General features: G+C 34.0%; 1 protein-coding gene across 4 annotated transcripts in view; it reads left to right on the top strand.

The window, feature by feature from the left end:
* Nucleotides 1–20349, top strand: part of LOC129807812 (protein mothers against dpp) — a 242094-nt gene extending 221745 nt beyond the window's left edge. For all 4 annotated transcript variants that reach the window (XM_055857312.1, XM_055857311.1, XM_055857313.1 and 1 more), the window contains 3 exons: nucleotides 12175–12358; nucleotides 14534–15170; nucleotides 19179–20349. In XM_055857312.1, the coding sequence (XP_055713287.1) occupies nucleotides 12175–12358; nucleotides 14534–15170; nucleotides 19179–20295 (1938 nt within the window). In that variant the 3' untranslated portion in view covers nucleotides 20296–20349. The remainder of the gene's footprint in view (nucleotides 1–12174; nucleotides 12359–14533; nucleotides 15171–19178) is intronic.
* The last annotated feature ends 2617 nt before the right edge of the window (nucleotides 20350–22966 follow it).

Raw genomic sequence — 22966 nt, 5'->3', positions numbered from 1 at the left:
TGAATGCTCAGTGGTGAAAATTCGGAGAGCAGCATTAATATTCTCTACTCATTATTTTCCTTGAAATGACGTATGGGAACAGTTATACTTGAGAACAGTAATGTGCTAAAAAAACATGGTCACTTTTTCATTGGAATAGCACCATTAGCCGGGTTGAACATTTCAAAACTAAATCCAAGTTAAGGCAAATCAGTAGAAAAGTATGCCTTCCAAAGTGGTTAAACTTTGATCTTCGAAAATTCGATATCGAAATTATTTTCGAACATGGGTGCCTAAGAACGAAATATTCACCTTGACTACCTCCAAAATATTTGATAATGAACGTGACTTCCCAGATAATGTTGACTTATGGAGGAGAGGGTCGTCGAAGACTGAAAGTCGATATCTCTTACCGTCTGACCGCTAGTCGTGTCACAAGTTGAAAAATAATGAATTATAATAACTGCTCTTTCTTTGAGTTCCAGCCAGGGGGGTGACATTAGCTCTGAAAAATGTGACCAGTTTTAGTGTAAATTTTTTCCTGTTTTCGGACACAGTTCACGCGATATCTTCGAAACTACGTAGATTGCCAACTTGGGGTTTTCGGTTGCCTATTCTATATTAAAATGGCTTTTATTTTATATTTGTATTTTTTGATAATTCATTCTACAATGATAGAAAATGGCTAATATACTCAAAAGTTTTTTCGACACTCTAGAAACATATGGGAAACATAGGAAACGTCATGCCCCTGGTTCCAGCAGTAAAATTAACTTAGAATGGGTGTTGTGTTTTGTGTTATAACAACACTTCTTTTGTGTTAATAATAACATTTATTTTTTTTTCTCGTTTTGGAATAGCCTGAGAAAAACATAAAAATTATAGGTGAATCAACCACAGTCCCACAGTCTGTAGACCATTAATGATTCCAAAGAGAAACACATTAGAAAAGAGCCACAAATCGTCTTGGCAATGTGAGACTTATAGAGAAAATGCAAAAGAAATGTTCAATTAATAATTCACAAGTTGTCGTTGATTGTCAATGGAGGAAAAAAAATACGAAACAGTAGACAGTGTTCTTGGCAGTTTTCCCTTGCGGACAAGAAGCATAAATTTCAGCGGATGTTGATGCGAAAAATAATTAAGAGACATTTTTCCTTATCAGTGAACAACACTGGGCGCAGGAAATTGTTGATTTAATGCTGTAGTTCAACCTCTTTTATGACCAAACACTCTTAGGAAAACTGCTTGTGCGAATGCCACAAAAGACAGCGAAAGTGTCATTCATCCTCAACAAGTTTCCAATTTAGCCCAAAAAAAAAGAAACATGATTATTGCTTCTTGAGCGTATTTTTCCCTCTCTCATAAATTGACAAGGAGGGCACACATGCACTATCTTATACCTCTTATCCTTCAGTTAAATAAAATACTTTTCCCGCAAAAAAAGGGATTGTCCACGGAAAATTGTTCGATAAGCGAAAATGGAGGCAGACTGAAAGGAGATTATGGGGAAAGAAATCTTCCACAAGGGAGAATCTCTCAAGAAAATGACCCATAAAACTGTCCAGTTTTTATTGGGAGTCCTTTTGGGGTGAATCATGGACACAGTTCTAGAAATCTTTTAGCTCTGAAAGTTACTTGGAGAAAGTAGAAGGATAGCTTTACATCAATTTTTGTACAATATTCCAAATCTTGACCTACAAAGTGATGATATTCTGGCTATTTTTCTTTCAAAAATTTTTCACAAAAAATCGGTTCGAGTACGGCGAGATTTTGGGACAATAATTTTTTACTTAGGTTGAGACTGGATTGTCACAAATTTTAGTTCTGTCAGACTTATAAAGAATTTACTTTTCCGTTGAAAATGACGTTAGGATATTGTCAAACGTTATTCTGAATTTCCTTTCGAACGCTCCGAAACTTCTTGGGACAAGTGGGACAGATTGAATTTAATCATATTCTGTAGAGCTCGCTGGATGGCTTTGCATCACTGATTGAGAGAAATCCGAAAAAGTTAAAATAACATTCCGGAAATGTTTATTTTACCCTGCAGTGTAGGTGTATTAAGGGTTAAAGTTACCCTTTTGCATTTTAATTTTACCATTAAAAAGGTGTAAAATTAACATTAAAAAATGTTGATATAATTTTACACATAAAAAGTGTTAAAGTTATGAGGAAAAAAGTTAATCGCAACCCCGTTTTTTCTCAGTGATCGTTTAGGAGGAGGTTGTGCAGCTTCGTACGGAAAATGATGTCCAAGATTTAAGATTTTTTACTGAATACCACACAAAACAAATCAATTATACCACTATGTCAAAAGAATCTTTTACTAACTAGGTTCATAATTCCACCTTACAAAATGCCTGGAAATCCTTGGATTTTCATCTACAGGAAAATAAAGATTTAGTGGCGATTTTTACGAAACTGCCCTGGTTTGCTCAGCTTCATACGATATTTTGCCCAGCCATGTAGACCTGATTTTTCCCGGAAATATTACACCGGACACAAAAACTTGAGCATCACTGTCTAGATAGAACTTTCATCTATTTGTTTTCACCGTTTGTAGGCGGTATCACGCATTAAAAATCAATTTGATGCTATTTTTCTAACACACGTTTTTTGACATTTGGAAAACCATTTTTGCACTGCATTCTGACAGTCAGTTAAGTACTTGGTTAGGTGTGATTCTCTCATAATCACACGCAGGGGCATGACATTTCCTGCAATGTCATGCTGCAACATTACGAAGCTGCAAAACCTTCCCCTATATCGATAAAAATAGAATTAATAACAAACTAATCCGGCAATTTAAATGGCCAATTCGTAATAATTAAAATATACTCGTAAACCACCCGCATGTTTATGTCTTTTCGTGTTTCTCTTCCTCTGAGTGCATTGCTGGAAAAAAGTGTTTAAAGTTTGTTTTTACAATTGCACTGGAGGAGTATGTTCTCAAAATCCAAGAAGTGGAAAAGCCTGAGGTATAATTAGGTCTCCCTTTTGTTCGCACTGAATTTTCCCAAAACGGAAGTATCAATATTATTCATTCATTTCCTTCCACAACGTTTGTTTTTTCCACTCATTTTACAACTGATGAAAATGGTTTTTCCACTAATTGATGAGTTTCTCTGAATAGTTCAAGGTTTCCTGGAAGGAAGATGCTTCAAAAAAATAAGGTTATTCTGTGAACTTTTCCAGTTGATTTTGGGATTCTGCCGATTTCACTCTCTCTCGAAAAAAAAAACAAGAAGATAATTTTTCTTTCTCTTTCTTTAATTCAAAAATGATTAAAATGCTCATAAGGTGTTTGTTTGAACATATTTCACATTATCATTATTAACTTTCAGTACAAGTAAATGCAATGCGTAGAGAAATTTTGAACATGTTTAAAGAAAAAAAGAGGGGTATTTGAAATTTTTAATTAATTTAATTATTTGAATTATTTGATGAAATTTACTGGATTTTGCAGTGGAATTTCCTATATGTTATATTTCATTAACCTCTAGATATTTATCTTTTTGGAATACATCTAGAGATTAAGAAGATTAAATTGCTTTATAGAGATTGCAAAAGTTATTGGCAAAATACACAGATCAGCAAATTGATCGATAATTTTTTGAAATTGCCTCATTGACAGCAAAATCAACAAAATTATGAGCTTGCACGAAATTAAGAAACCATTAAAATTCTCCAAACAAAATTATCAGAGATCAATTTCTGAGTAATTTGACTTTTAAAATGAACTCTTTGGTGATTTCTTTAGGTAATTGCAGTTAATGATTCAGGGGATTCAGGTCTGAAAATCAATTTAAAGTTATCTTTCGGGCGGAAATTAAGTTGCTTTACAATTTTCCCATGGAGTTCCTTAAACTTTAAACTTAAACCAAAATTAATTTGCTGTATATCATCCAATTTAAATTTTAACCCTGCTTTTCTTAATTAAAAAGATAAAACTTACCTTTCTATTGTTTAAGTGCAAGATACACTACAGAGTTTTTAGTTAAGTGAACAGTTAAGGCATGTTTAAATCTGGGAATTTTGAAGAGATGATACACATTCACAATCATAAATCCCTTTAAATCAAATTAAAAATATCAATATGTTTCATAACTTTAATTTTTCCTTAGCCAAGAATATTTCACTATTTTTTGACAATTAAAGATTATGATACTGAATTTTATTTATACTGAAAAACTTGTTTTTACGGACCGTTTTTTTGCTTTTTTCTTCAAAATCTTCAAAATACTTCCCAATCTGCTGCAGATGATATTTGTGCTAGGCACCGATGAATCTTAGGAAATCTCTCCCAGTGGTTTGTGTATGTAATAAAATCTCCCTTAGATCTGTTATAATGCTCCGGAGTGTGTCCTGGATTAAATGGAAAACTGTGATAGATTTTCTATTTTAAAATATTTCAAACATACTGGAAATTGAAAACTTCGAAGGGTGTCTTGCGTTAGAGTTGTCGATCATTTAAGAAAAATACAGAGGAATTGCGCCAAATTTCGGACTTACATATAAAGATGTTGCGGTTAAAATTACAAAAACCAAAAGTCAGAAAAGGCCAAAATTTCGAACGAAAAAGGTCATGAAAGTCAAAATTCTGAAATCATTAAATTATTCCACACATTATCCCCTTTATGATTTCATCCCTTTCAGGATTTTTATCATTTAGGATTTTGGCTTTCGGAATTTTTGACCGGCACCAATATAAGACTCAACAACATTTTTAATACAAATTGAAGTTTTTGCTAATTCTTTTTAGGAATGTTGTTTGGAAACATTAAAAAGTAATTTTTTTATTGTTCTAAAATTTGTCTAAATACTTTTAATATTAAACAAAAATATGGACATTTTTGGTCTTTATTATCGGACACCAGGTTTCTCGAATTCTCTTGCCCTTCCGGAACTCCTTCAAGGGTCTGTTCAGCATCTTGTTTACAGTTGAGCAATATTTATGGAATTTTGAGAACGAATAGAATTGAGTTGGAAAATGTTCGATAATACAAGCCGTCCGAAATTAAGCACAAGTTTCATTATCAAAGTGATAATGAAATTTCATTTCTCAGTGTCTCAGAACTTTGGATAAGTTCTTACTGCTAAATTTTACGGGCTAAATATTCTCGAGGATCATCCTAACTCTATTTAAGGCCTTAAGCCCAAAATAGACACAGGGATCGACTTAGGGATCAGCCCGAAAAATGAGTGTCGATACACTCAGGGATCAGCCTAAAATTTGGAGGATCAGGCTGATCTTCTAAATTCGTGAGGTCTAGTGAAATTAAGGGGATTAGGCGACATCAGGGCCAGTGCAGAAAATAAAAAGCTTCACTTTGAGTGTTTTTGGGTGCTTTTCGAAATGTCAATTGGATGAAAAAAAACATGGAGACCAATGGTACGCAATGTCACCAAATCTTAAAATGCATTAAGATTGTAGTAGGGAAGGTCAGAGTGCATCTTTCTGTATGAAAAATCCATTGATATTGCATTTAACAAGTCTTTCAGCAATCAAAGTGTGGAGATCTAATAGAAATTTACGCTGTAAACGCTAATCCTTGATCCAAAATCCTTGTGTATGATAGTTTGGGCTGATCCTTTACCGCCAAATTTTTCGAGCTGAGTATTCTCCAGGATCAGCCTGTGTCTGTTTTTGGCATTAGGGCTTAGGATCAGCGATTAGAGCTTTTTTCCTAATTTCCTTTGCCAAATCCTTTTCAGTCACATTTTAGAAGTTAAGTATTGTCGGGATTTAAAGCGGTCTTCAGACTAGAGGTTAAATCCAATTGCCGAAGGTCTTAAAATATTAAATAGCAAGCAATTTTATTGGTTTTTGCGAACCTATAATATGTCATTTATCTTTGATAATCCTATCCTAACTTATTTTTTTCCAAAAAATCGGGATTGATAAGAAATGAGAGCAGTTAAGGCGTAAGAATAAGCCTTAGGTCTGAAGCCCGTATAACCTAATTCTTTTTGGACCCTAATGTTCTTGGCTTAATGTAATTATAATCAAAATAATGATTAGACTTAGACTTCGTTCCCATCAATTTGCCACTAAGTCGTCTTTCGGTTTAAGCTGTAAGTCTGTCTAGAGCATAAGGCTTAAAGGATTAGCTTAAAGGATTTGGGTTCAGAGTTCCTATGCCAAAATTTCCTGGAAATTGTCCACGGTATTTTTCGGACTAAATATTCTCGAGGATCAGCCGGAGTCTATTTGGATCTTAAGGCTGTTTTTCCTGCAAAATTTCCGCCTAATTAATGTTTTGTTGCAATCTTTAAAGCACAATTTGTATCTGTGGAAAATTTTTCAGGCGTGCCGTTTGTTAATGGTCAAATGATAATAGGGAGGCAATATATAATGGCTAAAGACTTTTCTTCTGTGTCTGCCTGTCTGTTCCTTCCATGTTTTATGTTGCGCATGAAAGTAGCAATAATTTGCAACATTGTTGAAGTGTAACATTTTGATTGATATGTTGTGTGAATTGGTTGCATTTGCCATCGGCAATATTTTCATCTCACGAGGGAGTTTTTCTTCCACAGAAAAAAGATAAATAGAAAAGAATATATTTCACGCGAATCCAATTCTAATTTTCTTTTAGCAAACTTTTTCCCAGCTTTTACAAATATAATATCCCATGAGTCTCAAAGTGCAATAAAATGCAAATTGTTGTCATATGTTTAGTCACGAAAAGACGACACTTCTTAAGACTTGTGCTCAATTCAGGGTTATCACGACTATTTTCTATTTATTTATTTATAAAGTTTTTCCCCATGCAAATAATCTTCAATGTATTTATTTAGCAAGTTGGGAAAATTTTGCAAGATTCCACAATCAATAAAATATTCACCGTATTGTATATCTCCCAACACTTCTTTTTTGATTATATGCTTTTCACTCTTTGATTTATGAACAAAATTTAAAGAGAGTGTTGGATAATTTTCACGGTAAGTGCCATGGAGGAAAAATGTTAAATAGGGGGTGGAGTGAAAGAAAAAAAGGTGCAATTTAAGATGTTCAGTTCGTTGAACATCTGTGAAAAATACTCCTCAGGTAATTTACACAGAAATCTTTCCATCCACCACCCATTCCTCCAGACATTGTGGAATTTTTCTCACCAGGCAAATTAGCACGAGAGTAACATCTTGAGAACCGCATGATAATTTACAGAGAGCTGCAGAAATTATGATACAATTTGCAGAGAGAGAGAGAGAATGTTTTATTTGCTAGAAAATTTCGATTGTTTAATTACAAAGTAATGAATTTATAAAACAAAGCTCATTAACAAAACTCAATTGCTTTTGAAGGCTGAAACACGCAATCATAATTAAAGTTGACATAATTGAAATAGAATTGCGTCTCATAGCAAAGCAGATTTTTCACTTGTGATTTTACCTGAAAGAAGAACCTCCCTAAAATGGTCTTCAGGCTTAAGGTTTATCCATATGGCTTAGCTGTACTATTTTTCAATTTTCTTACCAAGAATTATAAATAATTATAATTATAAAAGATTGCTGAAAATAATTGTTGTAGGAACCGAATTCCTACATGGGAACTTACGAAATGTTCGTAAATCGTATAACTCACAAACAAATTCGTAAAAGTTTGTACATTTCTTCTCAAATATTGTTCGTAACTTGATAGCTTGAGGAGCATTTTTGTTCCTTTACAAACATTTGTTCGTAAATGTTCGTAAGCACACGAAAAATGTTTGTAAAAGTTTGTCATTTGTTCCTAAAGTTTTGCCAGGCAAACAAATACGAATAAATGTTTGTAAAAGAACAAACAATGTTTGTGAAAAAAAGTACAAGCTTTTACGAACTTTTTAGTGGATTATGCTGAATGCACAATAACTTTTGTTTAGTAAACATGTTTTTGACATTTCAATGAGAGTGACAGAGATCTAGATCTAGTCATCTCGCTCATTCTCATGGAAAATTTTGAAAACAATAATCAAAAGTTATTATCATTATGCGGATTTCGAGCGTTTCGTAAGTTCTCAATAGGAATTCACAAATATTTACGAACAACTTTAAACAGTTTGGGGCAACCATCTGAAAGCGTAATTGGATGTAGAATGATGCACAACCCGCGTCTTTCAATCTGCAAATGTTTTAATTGCTGCTTCTCATGCTTTTTCGCCCAAAAAAGTGTTTTAGCACTAAACCTTCCGACCGTTTTTGATCGTTTTTGCAAGCGCGTTCGGTGAAATGACAGACTGCGGCAGGTACGATACTTTTTTGTCTTGTAAAAGAGGAAAAAATTAAAAGTGAAACACTGAAAAATATATTAGGGTGGAGTAAGTACTCTTGGCCACTTTAAGGTTTCATGTACTTGTAATTTTTATATTCTTTATTTAAATAAAATGAAATTTTGTACAAAGATACCTTAAAGCCGTTTCTTCCTAATAATCCAAGAGGATTTCCAATTTTTTGGATATTTTTGTACAATGAAATTTAGTTGATTGAGAAATGGACTTTCACTGAATAACATCAAATATTTTCATCAAAAATATGAAATAATGCAAAACAATTTCTCTTAACATTAACAAGTTTCTTAAGAATCCCATGTTTTTTTTAGTTATTGTTTACCTTGTCGAGAATTTCTTTCAATAACTTAGAATTAATCTAGTCGATACAAATTCAAATATGGTTTTTCGATTCGTTAGATTAGAGGTCACGAAATAAGACCCATTTTCCTGTTCTAAATAAACTCATAATTGCCTTACAATGTGATTTTACTTTAGGTGGTCAAAAGTGCTTACATGGCCAAAAGGGCTGACTCTACCCTACATGAATATTTGAAAAAAAAACTCATAAAGTTTGATAGCGACATCATAGTGTTTAAATATGTGTTAAGTTTAATAAGTTTTTAAATCGGTCGATTTGACCGCTCTTGGTAGGTTTAGTGTTGAGAAAAAATTGCTTGACTATTAAAAAAATAATATCTAAGTAATAAATAAATATCTTTATATCGGGATTAAGATAATTTCTAAAACCTCTGGAACTGAATTTAGATCAGGAAAATGTCATGAAATCAAAATTCGGATCCATTCCATATCTTTTTTAAACATTTTATATACGTCAATCCTGCTCTTTCTCACTCTTCTTCTTCTTCTTTTGAACATCACAACAAATTCAATTTCACCAAATCCAATTTAAAGTGTGAATTTCGATTTCACGAAATTTGTCCTGATCTTAAGGTTTTTGCGGGAGACATTGAATTTTAAATTTCTGGCAAGCCTTCAGTTATATGGATCCGGCACACCTTTGAGATTTTTTCATGAATACGAAATTCGAATCCATTTCTTTTTTATACACACGCTTTGCATAAAAACCTTGACAGACCTGAAGATCAGCCGAGAGACGGCTTAGCGTAATTATTATATTCGAAATAATGGGTAAACAACATTTCCATAATTTTCCCCTAAACCGCCTCTCGGCTTAAGTCGTAAGTTTGTCACGGACATTATTCTTTCTCGCTCTTCTTCTTCTTTTAAACATCACAACAAATTCGATTTAGCTCAATTAAATTTCGGGTACGAGAAAATGAGATAGACATATGCAAAACATGTGAGTGGAGCCATTACACACCTTTTAGATCAGGAAAATTTCATGTAATCGAAATTCACATATCTTTCTTTCTCAAACGTTTTGAATATGTCTGTCCCATTCTTTCGGACTCTTCTTCTTCATTTAAACATCAGATCATTTTAAATGTAGTTCAATCTAATTTTGAGCGCGAAAGAATGACGTAGACGTATTCAAATCGCGTGAGAAAGAAAATGATTCGAATTTTGATTTCATGAAATTTTCTTGGTCTAAAAGGTGTGTCGGACCCATAAGAAAATGCATTGAATTTTGATTTCAGGAAAGTTTCCTAATTTAAAAGGTGGGCTAGAGCCATTGAAATTGATAGCCATTGTAAACTAAACAAATTGAACAAATTAATATGCAAATATAATTCTTCTTATCAATATTCTATTCACACCTGAATTTTTATGAAAATCTCCCATAAAGCGCATTGAAGAATATGAGGATTTCTTGTGGAATTTTCCAGGATAAATTGAAAACATGTGCATCTCCTTTTTGATTCTTAAACTAAACGCTTTCTCTTTCTGATTTTGACCTGGATTAGGTAAGGAGGAAAAGATGGGTGTTATTAGACAAATTTCTTGGGTAGATTGTCTCTCTCAGGGCAGGATTTACCACCTCATGGAGGGCTTTTCCCTCTGTCATCGGTCTCTGACCTCTTGTACTTATATCTTTCTCTTCTTTGGCCATTTAGTGATTTCCATCCCCTCGAATGTGGCCCAAGAAGAGAGGCTGAAGAAATTATTTTTGGGCAAAAGATTGTCAGGTAGTTGAGCATGAAAATAAACATCTCTACTGAACATTTTCATTTTGGATTTTGTCGTATTCGGTGGTGTTTTTGTGGTGTTTCGTGTCATCATCCTCTTTCTCTCTCCTCTCGAATAGGTTTTAGTTTATTTTGTGCTGTTTTTGGTGAAATTAAAAGTTCAATTGGTGTTCATTTGATATGCAAAATGAACTCCAGTAAAATCGGATGTTTGTCGGAAGTGATGGAATATGATATTGAATTTGTGGAAATTAGTGAATTGGAATCATTTTTGAATGGATCAAATGAGTGGAAGGATAGCAGTGTGACACATGAGGTATTAAATTTCACCAAAATATCGTCTTTTGTTTTTACATCAAACATTCAAGGGAATAATAAAAAAAAGGTCCTGATTAAGGGGCATTTCACTGGCGAATGTAGGAGAAACCAATTATGCAAATATTCTGAATATTTTGAATATTTTGCGAATATTTAGAATATTTTACGTATTTTTGAAAAATAATATGAATATTTCAAAATTAACAAAAATATGTATATATCAAATATTTTAGATGTACGCGAAGGTTTCGCACATACCCTGGCTTCGAACACTTTATTTTTTCCATATTCCTTTACTGAATCTGATTTAGTTTTTCATTAAATGTCTGACTTAAAAAAATTGAAATTTTCGGAACCAGAGTGTGTGCGAAGCCTGAAAACTTTCCCCTACGGTCGGTCGAGGATTTTGAACTATTTGCAAATATTCAACAATTTGAGCAATACAAAAATATTTTGCAAATATAATGAATACTTAGAATATTTCTTAAAATATTGTGAATATCTTGAATATTTTGCAAATATTGAGAATATTTTAAATATTTCGCCTATCTAAACTACAAACAATGCGAATATTACAAATATTTATGATTTTTTTTTAAATTTTTTTCTTATATTTAAAACCCTTTAGAAATTTTTTAAAATTGATAAATATTTTATAAACCTTACAAATATCTTAATTTTTTTCAAATATATAATATTTCGCTAATATAAAATATTTTAGCGAATATATTGACGACTATTAAAAATATTTTGGAAAATTTTGAAAATTAATATGAAAATTTAAAAAAAAATTATAAAATTAGCACAAAACCAATATTTAAATTGTTTTGTAAATATTTTCTGAAATATTGAGAATATATCGAATAATTGAAAAATATTTTACAAATTTCTCGAATATTTTGAATTATTTCTCAAATAATATAATTAAAAAAAAATATAATACGAATATTGAAGAAAATATTTAACAAATATTTTTTAAAAAAATCATTTCTTCTGTAAATGATTTAGAAAAATTGTGAATATTTCGAATAATTTGTAAATATACTCCAAATATTACGAATATTTTGCTAATGTCTTCTGTATTCTACATATAAATAAAAAAACAAACTAAACACCAATTTTCCACCAGTTAAAAGCCCCTTGCACCTAAATTAATTCAAATGGTGTAGGAGGAGGTAAAGAAAGACTTATCAGCAACAAAAAAAAAAAGAAAAACAAGAGCGTTCACATGTGACGATATTACCAATTAAACTACCTCGAAAAATAAACATTATTTATTAAAAAAAAAACTTTCAACACCAAACATATTTTATTAGTATTATTTCTTTCTTTCATCTTTATGCTCTTTCACGTCATCATCTTTTTACTTCGAACTAGACCATGAAATATTTAATTGTTTTTTTTTCTTTGCAAAAATAAGATTATATCGAAGATGCGGAAAGTGTTTTGTGAATTTTTTTTTCGTATTCAAAGCTATTTATGTACTTTTATGCAATAATTGCTCTTTTATCGCTGTGCAGCTGGATGCTTTTTCCATGCCAACGCTGAAACAGAATCACGAGAGGACGACGAGAAAATTGTTAGAGGCGAGATTGGCTCTCGATGAGACACGCACGATGTGTCAGGAGCTGGAAGTGAGGCTAATGGAGCAGGAGGGACGTGAAGTCCAGCTGAGGGAAGATCATCTCAGCGAAAAGGAACAAAGTAAGTTAAAATTGATTTTTTTTTAAATCAACTTAGGTTTAATAAAAAGACTTTATTGAATAGTGAGGTTATGTTCTAGTTAACCCTTCAACAAAATTGTTTTAATAAGCAATGTTTCAGTATTTTTATAATTTTTTTTTGAGAGTTTGAGACAGTTTTAATTTATTAATAAAAAATATTATTGTGCCAGATTTTGTTCTTTGGCAAAGACATTTTTTGTAAAATTTGAGGTTAGGTATAAAATAATTTTTATTGGACTTATAAAAGTTTCTTTTTCTCAAGTGTGTTTAATAAACAAAATTCGCTGATTTCAAATATATTTATATCTCAAAATTGCAAAAATGAAGTTACGACAAATGCTGATTTAACTGACGATATTAGTGTGGTTTTCCACGGAGGCTCACGCGGAAAAATAGCAGATAAATTCCACGGATTTTTTCTTTTAAAGTGAATCTTTGCGGCTGATCAACTATAGGGAAACTGCTTACAATGTGTACTGTAGACACTATCCAAATATAAAAATTATAAAATGGGCAAAATCTTTTTGGTCAGTAAAAAATTCAAATTGGTCAGTAAAAAATAAAATATTTTTCAGTAAAAAATTAAATATGGTCAGTAAAAAACTTAAAAATCAGTAAAAAAATAAATTTGGTCAGTAAAAAATTAAATATGTTTAGTAAAAAATTAAATTTGGTCGGTAAAAATCAAAATTGGCCAGTAAAAAATCAAATTTGGTCAGTAAAAATTAAATATGGTCAGTAAAAAAATATTTTAAAAAATCGGAAAAAATAAAATTTGGTCAGTAAAAAATAAAATTTGGTCGGTGAAAAGTCAAATTTGATCAGTAAAATCAAATTTGGTCAGTAATAAATAAAATTTGGTCAGAAAAAATAAAATTTGATCAGTAACAAATAAAATTCGATCAGTAATAAATAAAATTGGCTCAGTATAAAATAAAAATTTGGTCAGTAAAAAATCAAATTCGGTCGGAGAAAAGTCAAACTTGGTAAAAAGTCAAATTTGGTCAATAATTTTTTTTTAATCAATAAAATGTAAAATTTAATCAGTGGAAAATTAAATATGTTCAATGAATAATAATTTAGAAAATAAAAAACTAAAAGGAAATCAATAAAAGTTAAAACTTTACATATCCGGATAAAAAGTATTGCACATTTCGTATTGCGGAAATTTCGTATTTTAGTACATTTCGTATTTTACCATTTCGTATTTCATATTTCGTCTTTCCTAAATGTTGTACAAAAATTAAACAGGTGCTACTGATAACTTTCCTAAGCATAGAAAATTTCCCTTTGCCTCAACAGGCTATACAGATAACTTCCCGAAGCACAGAAAATTTGATTTTTTACTGACCAGGTTCTTTATTTTTTACTGACCATTTTTTATATTTTACCGATCAAATTTCATTTTTTACTGATCAATTTTGATTTTTCACTGACCAAATTTTATTTTTTACTGACCAAAATTTGACTTTTTACCGTCCAAATTTGACTTTTCTCCGACAGAATTTGATTTTTTACTGATCAAATTTTATTTTATACTGATCAAATTTTATTTTTTACTGACCAAATTTAACTTTTTACCGACCAAGTTTCACTTTTCTCCGACCGAATTTGATTTTTTACTGCCCAAATTTTATTTTATATTGATCAAATTTTATTTTTTTACTGACCAAATTTGATTTTTTACTGACCAGGTTCTTTATTTTTTACTGACCATATTTTATTTTTAACTGACCAAATTTAATTTTTTACTGACCATATTTTATTTTTTACTGACCAAATTTTATATTTTACTGACCAAAAAGTCGCAGCCGTATAAAATTAGGCCTAAGACAATTGAGGCTAAATTTTAGGCCTAAAGAGGTTTCTTGACTTATCCAGTATACTCGAACTTACCTGCAAAGGAATTGAAATTTATTAGCTCTTTCTGGATGGTAGCTAAGCAGTAAATCAATTTTTTGATCAGTTTGTAATCATCATCCTCAATAACTAGGTTCTTTTTCTTTTATTCATAAGAAATGGTTTCTTCCCAGAATATCGATATTTTTTCTATGGGTAGTCAAAATCTAAATTGACACGAAAGACTTAAGCGAATTAAATTACATAAATCTTTGAATTACTCAAACAAAATCAAATAACTAATTTGATTTTGCAGTGGAATCCCGCCTGATGGAAGTGGAGACACGTTTTCGCTCATTTGTCGCTGAGTCCAATGAATTGCGCGCGACAAAGGAGTCTGAGCTGAAAGAGGCAAAGTTGCGTGAGACTGATCTCATGCAACGAGTCAGTGATCTGAGTACGACAGAAAATGCCCTGAGGGACAAAGTGGTGGCCAGTGAGGCGGAATTTGGGGAGAAGCTCCGACTGGCGGCGATGCGTGAGCGTGAATTACAGGAAAAGACCATTCAGTTGCAGCGACAATTGGATGAGACCAAAGCCAAAGGTGAGATGCGAGAACGAGAGTTGGAGGAGAAGGTGAATCTGCTGCAGGATGAATTGTCAGTGCTGAGGCATGCCAGAGCCACCAATGGACCCACACCAACATCACCAACAACACGCCAACGCACCACAAGTTCCTCCGGCAATCACAATCAAGTGCTGCAGGACGAAGTGGAGAGTCTTCGCTGTGTGCTGGAGCTCAAACAGAGTGAAATCTCTGATCTGAGGAAGCACAATCAGGAACTTCAGCGAGCAGCTGATGAACAATTGGCCACCATGGTTAAACTTTCGGCGGCTGAGAGCCGTGTGGAGGATCTCGAGGTGCAACTTGGAGCGAAAATTAACGAGGAAAAGTAAGTCAATTTTGAGCGTATTATTTTATTTATTTTTTTAATTCTCTTTTATATTTTATGAATTTTCCATTATTTATTTTTTTCAATTTATCAATTCTCTGTTAATTTAGTTTGTCTTTTAATTAATTTTTTAAACTGATATTCTTTATTTTGCGGAAAGAAAATTTTAATGTACCTAACCTCAAATAATTATATTCCTTTTTCATATTGATTATTTTTGCCTGATCTGGATTTTCTAAAATGTTTTACCGACGGTTTTTTTTCTTAATCAAAATCATTGAGAATCATAACCTAAAAGAATTTTATCAAAACATTCTAATTCAATGCCCACTGGTCAGTGAGGTTATGTTACAACATAACCTCATATATAAACCAAATGTTTTGGAAAGAATGGTTAGAAATTATGTTATTCATTTCATTTTTATTTAAATATTTAACAAACAGCAGCAGTATTTCTAAGATATTTCGCAGTTTTTTTGTATAAGACCCCATTCTCTTATTTGACCAATATGGGAAAATTTGAAAAGTTTTAGGTTATGTTAAGCCAAACTTTGAGTATCCAAGGTATTGTTTTTTTTCGTATCATAAATCTTTTTAGCTGTCATACAGAGTTATTATTGATTAATGATTTTGCCACGGCAAAAATAAAGCCAGTGATAAGCCTAGATCAGCTTATAGAGGTGCGATTCCGTCATTGCAAATTTGGATTTTGGCAAACTCGAACGATATTGATACATAAATAATGCAAATTTTGTTTAATAATTCTTAAACTGTATGTAACATATTATCGTTATTAATAAGGAAAATTGGATGAGAAATGCATAAAAGTATGTGAAAATCTTTAATGTCGATTATCTCGGAAACGGAGATAGAGGCCTTAAACTTTACATCCGTTTACAGCCTCCCTCAGGTTTGAGATGTACGAAAAATTCCTCAGTCCACGAAAATCCGCGTAAAAATTTGCGCCCCACGAAAATGGCCAAACTGCGAAAATCCTTAAAACATCGCACCCCGTGAAAATCTGCGACTCGCGAAAATGCGCGAGAAAATTCGTGCTCCGCAAAAATCCGCGAAAAAAATCGCGACCCGTGAAAATCTGCGAAAAATTCGCGACTAGCGAAAATCCGCGAAAAAATTAGTACCCCGCAAAATTCCGTGAAAAAATTCACACCCCGCGAAAATCAACAAAAAATTGCGACCCGTGAAAATCTACAAAAACAATCACGCCCCGTAAAAATCCGAAAAAAAATCGCAACCCGTGAAAATCTGCGAAAAAATTTACGCTGAAAATTCCTTAAAAATTCGCACTTCGTGAAAATCCGCAAAAAACTTGGCGCCTTGCTAAAATCCGCGAAAAAGTTGGCGTCCTGCTAGAATCCTCGAAAAAATTAGCACCCCACAAAAATCCGTGAAAAAATTCACGCACTGCGAAAATCACCAAAAAAAAAATTCACGCTACGTGAAAATCCGAAAAAATCCCAACCCGAGAAAATCTGCGAAAAAATTCACGCTGAAAATTCCTTAAAAATTCGCACTTCGTGAAAGTCCGCAAAAAAATTGGCGCCCTGCTGAAATTACCAAAAAAAAATTGCGATCCGTGAAAATCTGCAAAAAAATCATGCCACGTGGAAATCCAAAAAATCGCAACCTGTGAAAATCTGCGAAAAAAATCACACTGAAAATTCCTTAAAAATTCGCATTTCGTGAAAATCCGCAAAAAAATCGCGCCCCGCGAATATCCGCGAAAAAATTCGAACCCCGTGAAAATCCTAGAGAAAATTTCGACCCGCGAAAATCCGTGAAAAAAATCAAGCCCCGTGAAAATCCGAGAAAAATTCGCGACCCTCACAAAAAATCATGCCCCCTGAAAATACGCGAAAATCCGCGTAAAAATTCGCGACCCGCGTAAGTTGGCAAAACAATTCACGCCTCGTGAAAATTCGGGAAGAATTCGGACTTCGTGAAAATTCGAGAAAAACTCGCGGCCCTCGAAAATCCGCGAAAAAAATTCACGCCCCGTGAAAATCCGAGAAAAGTTAGTGATCTGCGAAAATTCGCGAAAAAATTCACGCCCAGTGAAAATCCGCGTAAAAATTGGCGCCCCGCGAAAATCCGGGAAAAAATTCGAGTCCCGTGAAAATCCGCGAAAAAATTCGAGCCCCGTGAAAACCCGAGAAAAATTCGCGACCCTCGCAAAAAATCATGCCCCGTGAAAATCCGCGTAAAACCGTCCTGCGAAAATCCGCGAAGAAATCGTGACACGCGAAAATCCACGAAAAACTTCAAGTCCCGTGAAAATCCGAGAAAAATTCGTGATCTGCGAAAATCCGCGAAAAAATTCACACCCTGTGAAAAACCGTATAAAAATTGGTGGCCTGCGAAAATCCTCAAAAAATTCGCGACCCGTGAAAATCTGAGAAAAATTCACGCCCCTTGAGAATCCGCGTAAAATTTGGCGCCCTGCGAAAATCCGCGAAAATGTTCACGTCCCGTGAAAATCCGCGAAAAAATCACGACCCGCGAAAATCCGCGAAAAAATTCGAGCCCCGTGAAAATCCTAGAGAAAATTTCGACCCGCGAAAATCCGTGAAAAAAAATCAAGCCCCGTGAAAATCCGAGAAAAATTCGCGACCCTCACAAAAAATCACGCCCCCTGAAAATACGCGAAAATCCGCGTAAAAATTGGCGACCCGCGTAAGTTCGCAAAACAATTCACGCCTCGTGAAAATTCGTGAAGAATTCGAACTTCGTGAAAATTCGAGAAAAACTCGCGGCCCTCGAAAATCCGCGAAAAAAATTCACCCCCCGTGAAAATCCGAGAAAAGTTAGTGATCTGCGAATATCCGTGAAAAAATTCATGCCCCGTGAAAATCCGCGTAAAAATTGGCGCCCCGCGAAAATCCGGGAAAAAATTCGAGTCCCGTGAAAATCCGCGAAAAAATTCGAGCCCCGTGAAAACCCGAGAAAAATTCGCGACCCTCGCAAAAAATCATGCCCCGTGAAAATCCGCGTAAAACCGTCCTGCGAAAATCCGCGAAGAAATCGTGACACGCGAAAATCCACGAAAAACTTCAAGTCCCGTGAAAATCCGAGAAAAATTCGTGATCTGCGAAAATCCGCGAAAAAATTCACACCCTGTGAAAAACCGTATAAAAATTGGTGGCCTGCGAAAATCCGCAAAAAATTCGCGACCCGTGAAAATCTGAGAAAAATTCACGCCCCTTGAGAATCCGCGTAAAATTTGGCGCCCTGCGAAAATCCGCGAAAATGTTCACGTCCCGTGAAAATCCGCGAAAAAATTCGAGCCCCGTGAAAATCTGAGAAAAATTAGTGATCTGCGAAAATCCGCGAAAAAATTGACGCCTCGTGAAAATCCACATAAAAATTGGTGGCCTGCGAGAATCCACAAATAATTCGCGACCCGTGAAAATCTGCGAAAAAGTTCACGCCTCGCCAAATCCGTGAAAACAGTTCGAGTCCCGTGAAAATCCGAGAAAAATTAGTATTTGATCTGATGCTATTAGTATATTTCCTCAAAATTGAAATCTTTAAACTGCAATTTCAGCTCGACCTGAGCACTTTGAGAAAATCGGAGGATTGCAATAGATGTGATTAGAAGGCATCACACGTAAATGTACTGATTAACCTCAAAAAAGGAAAGAGATATTGACCCATTTAAATTATTATTTATTAAGGTGTTAAATTTTGATTTTTAGTTGAAGAAAATGGCGTATTACACTAAACTTGGGAATTTTGCTATTATGAGATTATTTTATTTTAAGTTAAGTCATGCATAACCTCAAAGTCCTTTTACCAAATATAGGAGATTTAGTCGTAGAATTTTTAGGTTATTTTTTGACGAATATTATTTTCATTTCAAATTTTTTCCACGGATTAATTTATTTATTTATTTGAGATTTATTAAATTGAGGTTATGTGAACAATGGTTTAACATAACCTCAATTTTCTTGTGAATCAACCCGAAAATCGTTTGGTTATCGTTCTCAGGGAACTGCTGGCGAAAAATAAAACGCTGCAGGAGTCGTATATTCGTGAGCAGAACAACTGCAGTCGCCTGGTGCTGCACAATGAGGAATTGCAGTGGAAATTGAAGCACAACAGTGAAAAATTCTCCAGGACCATTACGGAATTGTCCAAGAGCTACCACGAAGCCAGATGCTTGTCAAACTCATCCACTCCCCAGGCTGCTGCCCCCCTGCTGACTCCTACGCGGCGTCAGAGTGACAGGCCGCGGACAAATGGCGGGGATGCACGGTTGATGGAATCCTTCGAGATGGACGATGTGTCACCGCCGACGTCGCCCGTGATGAAGGGGATCGTGGAGAAGAGTGATTCGGTGTCGTGGGTGTTGGAGATGGAGGATGAGTCTGCAGAGGCGTTGGCGTCCAGAGTGGTTCGAAGAGCTGGATCCTTTCGGGCTCAGTCCACGGAGAAGACACCAGGTACGCTGAAGCGGACAAAGGGAGCAGCTGCTCTGAGTCAGTCAGCGAGTGCTGCGTCGATTCTGCATCAGCAGCCTCAGGATTCACCGCGCAATAGATCGCAATCGATGAGTTTGAGGGCGTCTGGACGAAATTTGGCCAGGTCCAATTCCGTCCAGACTCCTTCGTGCTCTTCGAGGGTGGTGGAATGGCGAGAGCCAAATTTCACGTCATCCCCATTGCCTGGAAAATCACCGCCGGCCAAGGATGGCGGCGGCGGCGGCAGTGGTCGAGGGGGAGGCAAAAAGAGGGCAAATCTCATCACATGTGACACTTCAGCTCTCACTCCAAGATCCGAAAGGGCAAGGCTGCAGCTGCCCACGCACTCTTCCGTGCACGATCTGCAGAATCTGCAGCCGAAGGAGTCAGCCGGGGAGGCAATGGTGTCAGGGTCAAATAGTGAAGATGAGGCTTCGTCGGTGGATTCATCGTCGGCGGCTTCGTCCAGTTGCGGCGAAGAGAGCAGCAGCAATTCGGCCTCCCCGACTAATCGAAGGCTTCGCCTGGGAGATTTTGTGATGAACAAGATTGTGGCCAGCCTGAAGGACAATGAAGGGGCCACGCCCATGGAGGTCACCTGGTCAGAGGATGGGGAGCAGTATCCGTCAGAGTCGATTGTTTGACAGGATGACAGCTTCTAAGCCGGATTTGTTGCCGTAAGTCATTTTTTTTTAGTAATTTCACTGAGAGGAATCCGAAAAATTAAAATAACATTCCGGAAGTGTTAATTTTACCCTACATTGATCCGAAATTGGTGTAAATATTACCCTTTTTAAATTTTACCCTTAAAAAGGTGTAAAATTAACATTAAAAAATGTTGATATAATTTTACACCCGAAAAGTGTTAAAATTATGAGGAAAAAAAGTTAATCGTAGCCTCTTTTTCTTCTCACACTGAGAAAAAAAACAGGGTGCGATTAGCTTTTTTTCCTCGTAAATTTAACACTTTTTAGGTGTAAACATATATCAACATTTTTTAATGTTAATTTTACACCTTTTTAAGGGTAGAATTAACATGGAAAAGGGTAACTTTAACCCATAATACATCTAAAAAGCATAATATTTACACCGATTTCGGATCAATAATGCAGGGTAAAATTAACATTTCCGGAATGTTATTTTGACTTTTTCTGATTTCTCTCAGTGCGGAAATGTTAATTTTACCCTGCAGTATTGATCCGAAATCGGTGTAAATATTACCCTTATTAGGTGTATTATGGGTTAAAGTAACCTTTTTTTCATGTAGATTTTACCCTCAAAAGGTGTAAAATTAACATTAAAAATGTTGATATATTTTTACACCCGAAAAGTGTTAAAGTTACCAGGAAAAAAAAGTTAATCTCTTTTTCTTCTCAGTGTTATCATTGCCAAAAATTATTTTCTAACCTCAAAATTTTAATTAGAAAATCAAATTTTCAAATTTAACTGCCCAATGTTTGTCAAATTAATTTTATTTAAAAATTTAAATTTTCCTAAATGATTAGTTTTTCAGTAAAAATAATCAAGTTTTGTGAAATCAACAAACCATTGTAAATAACTTCTTGATAAAAATAATCAATCATTAGTAATGAGTCAAAAGTCCTTCAGAATTTTTACCTCTTGGAGCCCAGATTTAAAAGTTCAATTAGAATTGAAAGATCTTTTCAAAAATTGGTAAAATTAACAAAACGTTGGAAAAAGTTTGTTGAACGTTTTTTTTAAGGATTCACAAAATACTTAAATTATTAAACATTGGTAACTACTCGTGTAGAAAACAGCTTCAGAAGATTTTTTTATTTTATTCTATCAAATCCATGTTTTGAAACTTTTACTAAAAATGGAATGACTTTCTTAAAGTTTGTGAATTTGACAAATGTTTGTAAAAAAATTTGTAAGATTTTCAACTTTTTCCTGGCTTAAGTTTTATCGACATCCTGATTTTAGATATTGAGCTATAATGATCAGCATCGAGTCACTCACAGATTTTCCAAGTTTTTCTTTGAGAATTTCTGCAAGACTTTTCCACTGGATATTTACAAGAAAATTACCGTAAAGTTTTGGTGGTTTTTTTTTCAAAGAAATTTCCCAAGGAATTATTTAGAGAAATTTTCGTGTATTTTTCCCAGGAAATTTCTCAAGGAATTATTCAGAGAAATTTTCGTGGATTTTTCCAAGGAAGTTTCCCAGGGAATAATTAAGAGACATTTTCGTGGATTTTTCCAAGAAAATTTTTCAAAGACTTATTCAGGGAAATTTTCGTCTATTTTTCCAAGAAAATTTCCCAATAAATTATTCAGGGAAATGTTCGTGGATTTTTGCAAGGAAATTTTTAAAGTAATTATTCAGAGAAATTTTCGTGTATCTTTCGTGGATTTTTCCAAGGAATTATTCAGGGAAATGTTCGTGGATTTTTACAAGGAAATTTCTCAAGGAAATTTTTCAGGGAACAATTCAGAGAGATTTTAATGACTTTTCCAAGGAATTATTCAGGAAAATGTTCGTGGATTTATTTTGTGGATTTTTTCAAGAAAACTTCTCAAACTCAAAGAATTATTCAGGGACTTTTTTGTGAATCTTTCCTAGGAAATTTTTAAAGGAATTATTCAGGGAAAATTTCATGCATTTTTTTAAAGTAATTATTCAGAGAAATTTTCGTGTATCTTTCGTGGATTTTTCCAAGGAAATTTCTCAAGGACTAATTCAGGGAAATTTTCACGGAATTTATATGGATTTTTCCAAGATAATTTCTTAAGGAATTATTCAGGGAATTTTCTTGGATTTTTGGTAGGAAATTTTTAAAGGAATTATTCAGGGAAATGTTCGTGAATTTTTTGCAAGGAAATTTCTCAAGGAAGTTTTTCAGGGAATAATTCAGAGAGATTTTCGTGGACTTTTCCAAAGAATTATTCAAGAAAATGTTCGTGGAATTTTCGTCTTTTTTATTTTGTGATTTTTTTCAAGGAAATTTTCCAAGGAATTATTCTGGGAAATTTTCGTGTATTTCTTTTGTGGATTTTTCTAAGGGATCATTCAGAAAAACTTTCATGATTTTTTTGTAATTCTTTCAAAGAGTTATTCAGAAGAACCTTCGTGAAATTTTCTGAGGAAATTTCCCAAGGAATTATTCAAAGAAACCTTCGTGGATTTTTTGTAGATTTTTCCAAGGAATTATTTGGAGCAACTGTCGTGGATTTTTCCAAGGAACTTTCCCAAGGAATTATTCAGAGAAATTTTCGTGGATTTTTTTGTGGATTTTCCAAGTACATTTCTCAAGGAATCATTCCGGGATTTTTTTTTCAATTTTTCAAGGAATTA

This window comes from Phlebotomus papatasi, chromosome 3 (assembly GCF_024763615.1).
Source record: "Phlebotomus papatasi isolate M1 chromosome 3, Ppap_2.1, whole genome shotgun sequence".
NCBI lineage: Eukaryota > Metazoa > Arthropoda > Insecta > Diptera > Psychodidae > Phlebotomus > Phlebotomus papatasi.
Note: the sequence above shows the minus strand (reverse complement) of the source record. Positions and strands in the feature narration are given on the sequence as shown.